The following is a 12232-nucleotide window of genomic DNA, read 5'->3' as shown; positions in this document are numbered from 1 at the left end:
CGCGGGCCCCTCGAAGTGCCGCCCGTCTGGGCATCCCCCCTTTCCAGAGGTGAAAAAGGCAGGAGACGCTGCCATGTAGGGAGCTGCCTTCCCAGGGGCTCGGGGTAAGCAGAGCTGATTACAGAGGCTGACCTTCCCCCCGGCAGGCTGGAGCCTGGCCCTCACTGCCCCACGTTTCCCCGGAGCAGTCTCCAGGCGCTGCAGCCAGCTTTCCCCGTGCAGTGCCATCCGACCATCCAAGGAAGTTGTCAGAGGGCTCTTCGCAGTCCCCATTTCAGACCCTCAGCGCCTGGCTTTTGGAGCCCAAATATCAGAAAAGACTTTGGAGGGAAATTCGTTCAACCCCAGCAAACTCCATGCACGTTCCTTTTTTCCATGAAGCGCTTAGAGTGAAACTCGGATACGAGCAGCCTTGCAGACTGCTGTTGAAGATGGCTTTAGCTATAAACCGACAGGTGTTTATCGCAGATATACCGCAGACCTAGAGGTCAGTCTTACATAGGTTGTACTGCGTAGGGCACCACTAATGCAGGTTAAGCGATAATAAGTACAGGAATAACAAGCTAAGAGCAGACCTGGTGCAATAAGAGATTACAGCAGATACTCCTCAGGTTCGTAAACTAGATTTAGGAACTGAGTGGTTACAACAGATCTGTCAAGTTCACCTGAGGAAGGAGATGCCACTAAGGCATGTCACAAGGAGATACAGCAACCTTTTAGCAAGTTTACTCTGTTTCTCCTTATGTCACTCTGCAAATCCCTATAGTTATCCTACCTGAAAGCTCTTACTGCATGTGGTTTTGGGTTGTGCGTGCCCAGAGGTAAGCAGTATTATTCTTGCAGGGACACCAAGAAGTTCTCTTCCATTGACACAGATTATTGACCAAGCGTGTCAAGAGGCAGAAGCTTACAAGGATGCTGGAGTTGTAAGTTTTGCTTTCCCTCTTCCTATAGCAGTGTTTACACAGAGCTGCTTCTGCACAGCCAATACTTTAAACTCAGTCTATAATTCATCAAAATCATCTTAAGCCATACAGTTTAGGAAGATGATTAAATCCACATCTTTTATTTCAACATAGTAAGTAGGCCTTCTAAATTACAAAACCTAAAATAAGCATCACATGCACACAAAGCAATTGAAAAACCTTGGTTTCAAATTGTGCAATTGAAGTTTCTTAAGTTGGATTACCATTAATTTCTAAGAATTAAATCAATCTAAGGGGAAACCCCCCCCCCAGATGGAAAGTTGACTGCAACACAGACGGTTGCTAGCATTTTAGGTATCTGGCTGTAGGATGGTCCATCATCCACTCTGACAAGCCGCTGTATTTTTAGCTGTGTACAACACTCTGGTTTCAGGAAGTCATGGAGGAATGCCATGTGCACAGCCGAGGCACTGCATACCGCACTCGCTTGTAGGCAATAGAATCGCTCCACGTTTGTGTTTGTGCCAAAACAGCACAGATTATTCTGGGACTTATAAAAACTTAGGTCGTTCTCTGCCCTCTTTAGCCCTTCTGTCCTAGCCCCCTGGCAGCAAGCGTGCCTGCTTTGTGTGTCTAGTCAGAGAAGGCCCAAAAGGCCAGTCTCACCCAGCGGCAAGAAGAGGCAGGTACTACTGACTGAATTGCCATTGGACCTAAAGTGATGTAGTAATCTTCATAGGTCAGTAGATTTTAACAGGGTGTATGTCCTTTTGAAAGGTCAGATAATGTTTTAAACATTTCATTGCACCTTGTCTTCGGGTGTTGATGTGCATTTTCTTTGACCTGCCTACAGTATTGTGTGCATTTTCTGGCATGGTAAGGTGGTGTCCTAAGGTCCAAGGTTTGAAAATTTCTCAAATGAACAAGTAGTCTTCGCTCTGAGCTGCTGTTTTCTGCAAAACTTTAATAACAAGCCAGTTGAAACCTTTTTAATGACAAAAATTAGAATGATACTTTATAGGCTGAGTGAAATTGAATGTAAGAGCTTAATCTGAATTATAGAAGACCAAGGTGAAAATGCAAGACAAGTCATAAAGTAGGTTATGGGCAGAGCATTAGTAAAGCTAAATTAGGAGACGGTCCTGAGAACAGAATTGTTTTAAAGGTAAACAGCAGTGTGGCAGAATGAAGCTTGCATAGGCAGGCCTATGAGCCAGATGGGTATGTGCAAGATAAAGATGTCCACCAACTTAGAATAATCTCTAACTGCAAGTTGTACAGAATGAGTAAATTTTCTTCCTTTTCATGCCCACTGAAAGGACAGGTGTGCAATAGCTCTGTATTCTGTACTGTGACTTGATATTTTGTCTTTACGGTTACAGTATCAACATGAGGTATCACATGATTTGATCTACATCAGAAGAGTGGCAAGTACTAGTCTCTGCCTTCCTGTGTGAGAGGAAATGGTTACACAAGTGATCTGTAACTCTTACAGCCATTGCCCCACATTCCAGTGCTTGTTTACCCATTTCCCTTACGTACTAATTACACACTGAAACCTTGAGCAGCAGGGAGAAAAGACCAAGTATGCTTAAAGGTGAGGGAGGGTACAGGAGCGGATACTTTTCACTGCTGACATGCACAAAGCTGGAGCAGTTTTAAGACAAGCTTTAAAATTGGTACTAACATAAAGTTTTCATTTGTGTTTTATACTTTGTCTTTTCAATAGCTGTAATAAATTCTGCTATTCCAGGTCTAACTGATTTACCTTTTCTCCTAATGCATTGCAGTCTCTGAACTTGAATCTATTCTTAAACCTACCTCTCACGTAGATAGATGAGGTGAATGCAGTCATTTCTCTACACATTTGAGCAAATTCAGGTCTTAAAGTTATGCTTAGTGTATTTCCTGTAGAAGCCACAAGACATCAGTATACATTCCACACCAATCTTCATTATAAGGTCCTGTACACAATAGTGTTACAGCAATATGACAAACAAATCCTTCATTAATGCCATAAAGGTCAGAGATAATCAGGAGAGCTTCCATAAATATCACTGGGGTTGCCAAACACCTTCTGCAATTCACTTGTTTAGTTTTACTTGGTACTTTAAGAGAAATGCAAATTTTCATGATAGATACTTCAGGAGCTTCCTGGCTTTGGCACAGATCACTGCTCTCCCAAACTAGCTATCCTATTTCTGTAATGGGAGTATATTTGGGTTTCTCCCTCAGTATTCTGAACTGTTAAGCTGTCTGTTTTTCTGGTGGAAGAAGAGCTAGAAACTTAAATGGGTTTTTTTCCATGTATGTGTCTACTGACAGTATTTCAAATACTGCCTTTATGAAGATATGTCACCATCTTGCTGCTTCTAGACGTTTACATATTGTCTCAAGTTGGTGTTAACACTTACAAATAAAGTATATGGTCTTGCTCACTCAATATGCACTGCACTTGGAAGTAAATCCTAGGATATTCAGAAAAAGGTGACTTGTCTGGCACATTAACAGCTTAACATAATAAATATGAAAGATTTGTGATATTAGAGCATGGTAATGAAAACAAGTGAGTGCTCAGTTAGGAAGCCATCTGTGCTCAAAATGTATATGCTTTGTACTTGGGTGTTGCTAAACAATGAAATTCCCTAGACAGGATTTTATAAACAGCAAGCTATGAGGCATTATGATCCTTCCAATTTGTATCTGCTTTTGTTTAAGAGAAATGCAGAATACATGTTCAAGTTAACTCCTGTTCGTTCCATTCAGCCTGGGTGAAGCTTACTTTGTAGCCAGAAAATAGAGCACAACTTCCCTCTGATTTCATTGCTATGGATCGCTTTCCTACTAGTTGCTGTTATCTAGCTGTAGCTACTTGAGTAGCTGACAGTAAAGCCAGAGATGCATAACTAAAACTGTTTCCTTAAAAAAATACCCCAAAAGTATAAAAGTACATTGAGTTGCAAATATTATGGTGCTTCTTACCACACAAAATTTTAGGTTTGCATCTTTTACCAGTGCTGTCTCTGGAGATGCATTCATTGCTCTTCTGATCCTCCTGACCCTTCTGTTGTCTCTGTACCTGGAAGGGTAGTTGCTAGTACATGTTTTAGACTGATGCTTTTAAAACATGAAAGTTTTCAAACCTATTACCCTTACACCTACGATAATAGTTGGAATTCAAATGACTTAGAGATTAATAAAAGTTAAGACAGACTAAACTAATATTTCTGTATAGAAACACATAGGCAGGTATCACTTGGGCTACTGAGGCTGCCCTTTCAAATCTTAGCTATATTACAGTAGAACAAAAGGGCAGACAAACCTCCCCACAACTACCTCCTATGGTATATGCAGGTGAACATAAGATACCTGCCTATCTGTATTAAGGTAGTGATTTCTTGTTCTGGAGGTAGAGTTTTTAAAGGAATCAATAGGAAGGTGTGCCAAGGCACAGCAAATTAATGCTCTACAAAGGCACCTGATTTCCTTCGTAAGGGACACATGACTGTGGTCTAATTGTCTTAGTGCACACCTAAACCTATATAATAATGCAAAAAAACCCCAACCCTTCTCCTCCTGTAGGAAAGGGTAGTTATTCCAAGCTTGCAAAGGTTTGTATTAGTATAAATGTTGCTTTGTAGGTAACACCTTTCTGTCAGCAGAAACGCTGGGGTTCAAGTTGCCCTGGGTAAAAGTTAGATTAGGTAGATGCTGAGTTAAAGCTTGTATGATTGTTATACCTGTTGTGGTTTATAGTGTTGTGACTATTTTTTGAGGCTTTTCTGCTGTGATGTGTGTGTTGCTGAAATGTTTTAAGAGGTCATTTTTATAAGTGGAATAAAGCCAAGGAAATTATTTTTCTATATAATCAGAGAGCTATTTAAATGACCTATTTTCGAGTAGCTAGCTGTGACACAAGAGGCACTTTGCACATATGTAGCACTTCAGAAGCCATTCAAAGTAAAAAGGAAAGATGTTGTTTGAGAATTACTTATAATAAGGCTATTATATATAAACAACACTTAAATTATCTTAATAATCAATGGAAAAGAGACACAAAAGGTAGTTGCTAGAGTTCCATCTCATACTATCCAAGTAAGTTCTGCTTTGGAGGGTATAATAGAGTAGCTGTTCCCATAGACTTCTAAACTATAAACTGAAGTTCCAGGAACTTTAATTCAGCATAACTGTTTTCTTTCCACCATTTTAATTAGCTCTCTGCTAGTACTGAAGTCTGTTTTATATACATATCAATTCAGTAAACACAGAAATCTGTGGTGTTACGTTTTTATACAAAATATGAAAGAAAGCTTTGAGTTAATGCATCTGTAATTCAGCTCTCTGTATTGCAGAACATATGTTGTTCTGTTTTAATTAAACAAAACATAATATGCAAAAGAACATCGTCTATCGGATGGTACCAAAAGGACAACAACACATTATTTAAGTAATACCAAAAATATTCGCTGTAACTGTGGACCTTGAGGCCATAGGAAGAGGCAGCTGCTGAAAAGCGAATATAGTAAGCTTAAGACAGGAGAGAAAAATGCTGGAATCTTCCCATATGCCTGCATTTTGAACCAGACTTCAGTCAGATACTTTTTATGCACAGTAGTATGGCTAGGGCTTTTAATTAATTTTAAAATGAATTCATTCATTAATGTAACTAATGGAATAATTTGCTTTATGCAAATCCTGAGCTGTCAAAGTAGTTGCTACTCATGGAAAGCTCAGTTTCACTTTGGTGCTCCTGTGGAATTCTGCCAGCCTGTTCTGCTATTTTGGCTACTGGCACGGCTCTTCAGGAGCTGAGCACCTGGAGCCCTGTTCTTCCTGCGTGGCCTATTGTGGTTGATTCTTGACTGCTTGAAAGCCTGGGTCTTCTGGTTTGCAGATCCTAGCTCTTTGCCCTGTGATAAGCTTGGAGTTTCCCAGATATCCTGGTTTTGGTGAAATCTGCCAAGTAGAGCGTTCTTGAACTCAGGACCAAGGGCTTCCAGGTTTTGTGGCTTCAGGGAATTACCTGGGTTTGAGAGTTTGGTGTATTCTTCGAGTTTGGTTTGTTTTGTTAAGATACAGTCTCACATCAATCCTCTTGCCACGTACTACTACTGACCAATTTTGCATTCTCACGTAGGCTGACTTAATGCATCCATGTGTACAGAGGGCAAAAGGCTGAGGGATTTCTTTTTCTGTTGGTACCACAAAGGATTCAGTATTTGTGCCCGAGGTAGAAGACCATTTGGTCAGCTCAGGTGTGTGGGAACACTCCTGACCTCATTCCAGAGAAACTGACTACAAGTTTGACATTTTTTTCATTTCTGAAAATGCCATGGGTTTTCTGAGGACCGGTTGTCATCGTTGTCGTATGGTACCTCCCATCACAGGTAGAGAAGTGTGGATGTTAAATTATATGTTAAATTGGATGTAGAAACTAAATCAAGGACAGATGTTTTGGTTAGTTGTCATACCTAGTTTTTCTTCACCTACCTGAAGTTTTCTTGGACTGGAATTCTGTAATTACATGTGCTGGTGAATGGCACCAGATAGTGTGTAGGTCTGATGTTGGGTGCTCATAATACGAGGTCATTTTTTCCATGAATAGGTTATGTCCTTTTGTTTTTAAGGTGTATACACATGTATTTTGTGTAATGAAGTACTCAGATGTAAGCCGTTTGGCACGGGCTGGTGCGCTGAACGTACGTGGGTCGTGTGCTTGGACTGACCGTATTGTTCCACCGGATTATTTCTGTTCTGTTTTCCCCAGCCTTCGTGTTAGGTGTTCATTTATGATGCCTGTGCCTTAGCCTGTAATGCAACCATTAAATGCTGACTGCATTTTATATACTGTCTTACCTTTTACTGCCAAATGGGCTTCTACTCTGCAACAAAGATTAAAGAAGCGTTACATATGAAAGTTTTTAAAAAAGGAAACAGTTCTTTTCTTGTTCCTGATTCTCTACATTATAATTAACCAAACTTCTTTGTTTAATCTCTAGTTGTATTATTATTTTTGTCCTCAAGTGTTCTTCTTTCTATTCTGGTTCAGTCAGAATCTCTTTGAATTGTACAGCCCTTAATTTTAAAACATTAAAATGTGTGAAAAAAGTCCAGAGAGAGTGGAGTTTGTTCTCTGTATATACAGTGAGTTTGTCTATTACACTTTTTGTATTTTTTAGGTTGAAGCAGGTGAGAAATTTCTGGCTTCTTTTAACATTCTCACTGCATATGTAAAACATGAGGCTTGAAATATGGTTCAAGGCTATAATTCTACTCTTGTTACTAGTCCTTGACAGAATTATATATGATATGCAGTTGTTGGAAACTTTCTGATGTATACTATCCAATGAGTAGAAAAGTACAAGGTACCAGATGACGTTCAAAGACTTTCAGTAAGTTGCACAAATTATATCAGCGGAGTATTTTATCACTACATTGTTCGCTGAGAGTATGTCTGTGTGGAGTGGGAGGTATGGTAGATAATAAATAGCAGTATCTTCCTTCAGGTAATTCTGAATCCAGAATGGGAGAAATACCAGTCCTTAATACGCTGGTATTAGGCACACTGCAAACAGGCACAAGAATAGTCAAACAAAAAATTCCTGTATTTATCCAAAATAACACTTATTTTCTGACATTAATTGAAATGAGAATTGCCTTGATTATCTCTAAATCCTACATTATCCACACGTACTCAGTATCCTATATTTTGCTTGGATAATTGAAGTTTGACTCTACACTATTTTTAATGAGGTATAAGATTTAACTCATTCGCCTATAGATCACATTTTAGGATGGATCAAAGGAAGCCTAATTGATGAATGTATAATTAAAGTCACATTTATTTCTCTTCATGATTTCTCTGCAAATACTGTGCTGTTGATGAAAGCACTTTTGTAAGTGGTTGTATGCATCAACACAATTTACTGTAGATAATCCTTCCTTTGAAGGAAAACCTTTAAACTCGTGTGTCTCGTAATACAAGACAGCGTAACGGTAAACTAGCCATGTTTTTTAAGTTCCTTTTTTCCCCAGTTCAATCGTATTTCTTTACAATCATCTCCACAGGATGGCTTGCTGGTAGAAAACATGCATGACGTTCCTTACACGGTGTGCCCTGGGCCCGAGGTGACGGCAGCAATGACAGTCATCAGTGCTGCGGTGAGACACGCCTGCCCCCGGCTCGCGCTGGGTGTCCAGGTCCTGTGTGCCGCAAATCAACAGGCGATAGCCGTCGCTCTGGCTGCAGGTAATAGAAATGACTCATCCGTTATTACTGTTGTTTGCTATGGCATTTACTCTCTGCAAATTGTGCATTGTACTAACATAGATACCATGAAAAATGAGACATGAAAAGCTCACTGTACCCTGAAAAAGCAGAAATTAGATTTTGAGGAAGATGCCTGCTTGATTATAATAGATGATACTTGCGCGCTGCTTCAGTTGGAGGCAGCTAAAAATCCCAAGGCCGCTGCCGCAGCTTTCTAGGTGAAACCTGTCTAAATATAATGATTAGTTTAAAGCTACTCATGTCTAAAAGCCACCTTTGGTGTAACTCTATTTGCTTCTGTTAAATTATATTTGAGGATCAATTTAACCCGCTGTGGTTAAGCATCCCGTTTCAGTATCTAATTATGTGTTGTTGCTACTCCTGTTATCCATTAAAACTAAGTTTTCATTGCCTTTTTTAATGAATGGATGGAATGAAGCTTTTCATATAATAACAAAAAATTGAGTGTGTAGCTAGCCAAACTACTTAAAATTAAATTGCATTTGGGGGAATTAAATATAAATTAATCTATCTTTATTGCATGAATCCTAGACTTGCTAACCTTTCTGCTCCTATTGCTCACTGAAGCAATTTCGTTTTTCATATGCAACATTCCATGATTTAAAGATGGAGGCTGGATTTCGATGGAAGGGTTGTAGTTCCTAAATACTTCATAAATTGAAGGTTAATGCATTTTTTTTCCCCCAGATTGCATATGTGATTACAGTAAAGTTACACATTTTTGAATGGACAGCTTTTATAAATGGGAAGAATTTTGTAAGAATGCAAAGCTAAAAGATGCTGGTGTTAATTGAAAACCGTACTTAAACCATACATAATGTAGGCTAACTTATCTGCAGTGGCAGTTTTAATTATGTTAAATATGTTCCCAAAGTCTTAAATTCCTTTTTTTTATTGGGGGAATTCTTCTTAGTAGATGTGTTTTGAACTCAGATTTGGTTTGAGTGCTTTAAACCCAAAATTTGCCATTGTCAAGGTAGCTAGCTACTTGACAAACTGAAAAAGCCTGATTTTTATTGCTGCTGTAGAATCTGTATGAAAGCCTAAAATAAAAATGCTAACAATCCACTTCTAGTTTTCAGGGATTATATGCATGTACGGTACTTGAGGTACACAGGCATTTGCAAAAATATTTATACATCTTATTTTTAAAAGCAGTAGTGAAACTGTTAGTGAGTTATGCATCCTCTCAGGAACAAAACTGATCGCTAAATAAGGGATATAGTGTGGGAGCAATGCATTTCTCTTATTTCTCAGCAATTATTAATGGGGGAGAGAATTCCTGGAGGGCTTGGGTTTTGCTCAGCTCTACTACTGTTCTGCACTATTTGCTCTGTAACTGGAGAACACCAGCTAGGAAGGGCCTGTGTTTAATGCATTTCGTTGCACTTCTCTAAAAATGATTGTCTCAAGTTCACTGAACAGGAAAGCAAAAAGAAAAGAAAATCACTTTAAGCAAAACTGTAATAAAGTGAGTGCTACTTTGTAGGTAGCAAATCTTTGAGTAGTTTTTCTGTAGCAACTTAGTAGTGACTTTAATGTCAATACATTTTTAATAGGTGGCTATTAATAAAGGAAGCCCTGTATGCTTTCACTACAAAAAATACTTGCTTGAAGGTACTTTAGCCAAAAAGCATATGCAGCATCTCATGCTAATAAGGAGTCATTTCATTTTCCCGGTGGAAACTCCTATCTTTGGTAGAAATAACTGTTCTGAAGAGAACTGCACAGGGAAATCATAAGTGGTCTCTAGGTGAAGGTAATGATTTTATTTTGTAAAGAGGGAAAAAGTCAGCAGGTTTACAGTGAAACTCGAAGGAGCTCAGCATCTGCAACATGTGGTTATGCTAATAAATGTGGGTAGCAAAATAGTAACAGATAAAATGACTGAATTTTCCTAGAGTATTGACAAGGTATCGGATAAATCTGAAAATAACAGTAATAAGTCAGGGGATGAGGCATCTGAGAAGGTTGAGAATATTTGTGGGGTTGTTTTTTGGCGCTTTAGGAAACATTTCTTTATTCAATTAGGCACCTGAAGGAAAGAATGCCAACAAAAATGTTTGTGCTGGGTGCTTCAGCGAACGTTTGGGGCAGTGGCAGGAAAATAGCAGGGGATCTTGAGGAAAAAGGAAACCGCTGTGTCTCCACTATTCTGACAGAAACAAGCAGTTCCCCATGTTATCAAAAAACAGCTATTGAGCCAAAACGGTTGTTGTCAACATCCTCCCAGCTCCAGAAGGTTATTGCAGACTGTTACACCAGCGCTGAAGGCTCTTGGTTCAGCACGGGGGTGGAGGGAGGCGGTTGCCCAAGGGCATCCATCCGCGGGCATCCTCCTGCCCTGGGCCTCGCGGCAGGGCCCGTGTTCTCCCTCCATCTGCCCCACAAACCCGCCTCACGCTGGTTTTTTTGCTTTTGACTTCAAGAGGTTGTGTTGAAAGCTGCTGCGTTTCCCCCTCAGGGCAGGTAGGGCAGTGTTAGCCCACTCGAAAATCAGTGTCATTATATACACAAATAGTGGGGGAGATTCATGTCACACCTTTCTTAATTTTAAGTCCTCTGCCACTCAATTTTTCTGCTCTTCTAATGTAGGCTTTTAAATTTAAAATACAGCAATGTCCCTAAGGAATCATAGACCACAGAACACAGACACAATACGGAATAGTACAGGCTTGTATTTATTTTTTTGACTGGAGGCCATCTTAATCTCAAATACTTATTCTCAGATAAACAACCCGTCTTATCAGTTCATTTTAATGACATCCTCCAAAGACTGAATTACCTTCCTTCTTTCCTAAAATGCTCTTTGTGGAGAAGCAAGTCAGAATTTGTTTGCTAGGGCTGTTTTTCAATTGGTTCATTATTAACAGGTGTACCATGTGTTTTTTAGAGGTGTATAATTTCCTGTTTGTAGTTTCTGATTTAATTAACTGCATCTGCTTGAGTTTGAAACAGAATGATGTATCTGAGCAGGTTCTATGCGTTTGTAGATGAGCTAAAAATACAAATGCTCCCTTATTTATTTTTGTTTAGCAGATATTACTGGTTATCATTTCTCAGTGCTCAGGAACGTCCACAGTACGTTCACTAAGTCTGGGTCTGTGTCTGGATCAGATTTAGGCATAGTGTTTGGTTTTCCTTACTTATTTATCAGTGTGTCTTGTTTCCTGAAGTTAACCATTGTGTTAATTTCCTGTACTCAGGTTGTTTGTTGTTGATCTACTTCCAAATTGCATGCTTTTCTTGAGAATTTGCTAATTATGAAGCACTATTCACACCTGAGGGGACTGTTGTGTCTAAAGGAATTGCCCTAAAGCCCTTGACTGCTGTTTGTGGCTTTTTTTTGCGTTAGTGATACGTTCTGCTTGGCAGTAACCTATCAGTGCAGGTCTTTGCAGAGGAGATACAGAGCCTCTATAATACGGGGAGTATATGCTGGTGATACTCCCTTTATTATTTTGCACATTCTGCAAGCACTCCATTACCAGCGTGTAGCAGTGATTGAGAAGAAATAAATAACTGGCCCATCATTAACCTAATGGAGACAAAGTTAATGGTGAGAAGAAGGATTTCTAGAAATATTGCTGTTGCAGAATATTGGCCTGGCCATCTGCTGATCTTTGAGGTATAAAGTAGTCCCCACAGCTGTATCTCTGTAATGATGCATGAGAACACTTCTGATATTCCAGGTTCCTCCCTGTTGTGTCTTGACTCCACAGGTGAAAAACCCAGGGACATGGGCCAGAGGCAAGTTATGCTCTTGTGGTGTGCCCAGAGCTTCAGTCTGGGTGCCTGGGAGCAAGGACTGTAGGGCTGATCTTTGAGGTATAAAGTAGTCCCCACAGCTGTATCTCTGTAATGATGCATGAGAACACTTCTGATATTCCAGGTTCCTCCCTGTTGTGTCTTGACTCCACAGGTGAAAAACCCAGGGACATGGGCCAGAGGCAAGTTATGCTCTTGTGGTGTGCCCAGAGCTTCAGTCTGGGTGCCTGGGAGCAAGGACTGTAGG

General features: G+C 39.9%; 1 protein-coding gene across 1 annotated transcript in view; it reads left to right on the top strand.

The window, feature by feature from the left end:
• Positions 1–819: 819 nt before the first annotated feature.
• The window catches only part of LOC104513842 (uncharacterized protein F13E9.13, mitochondrial-like), a gene marked incomplete at its 5' end in the record, with an annotated part of 24135 nt that continues 12722 nt past the window's right edge, over positions 820–12232 (top strand). The window contains 2 exons of the mRNA XM_010157324.1: positions 820–926; positions 7995–8175. Coding sequence (XP_010155626.1) covers positions 820–926; positions 7995–8175 — 288 coding nt within the window. The remainder of the gene's footprint in view (positions 927–7994; positions 8176–12232) is intronic.

Source organism: Eurypyga helias, unplaced genomic scaffold (genome assembly GCF_000690775.1).
Source record: "Eurypyga helias isolate BGI_N326 unplaced genomic scaffold, ASM69077v1 scaffold43368, whole genome shotgun sequence".
Taxonomy (NCBI): Eukaryota; Metazoa; Chordata; class Aves; order Eurypygiformes; family Eurypygidae; genus Eurypyga; species Eurypyga helias.
Note: the sequence above shows the minus strand (reverse complement) of the source record. Positions and strands in the feature narration are given on the sequence as shown.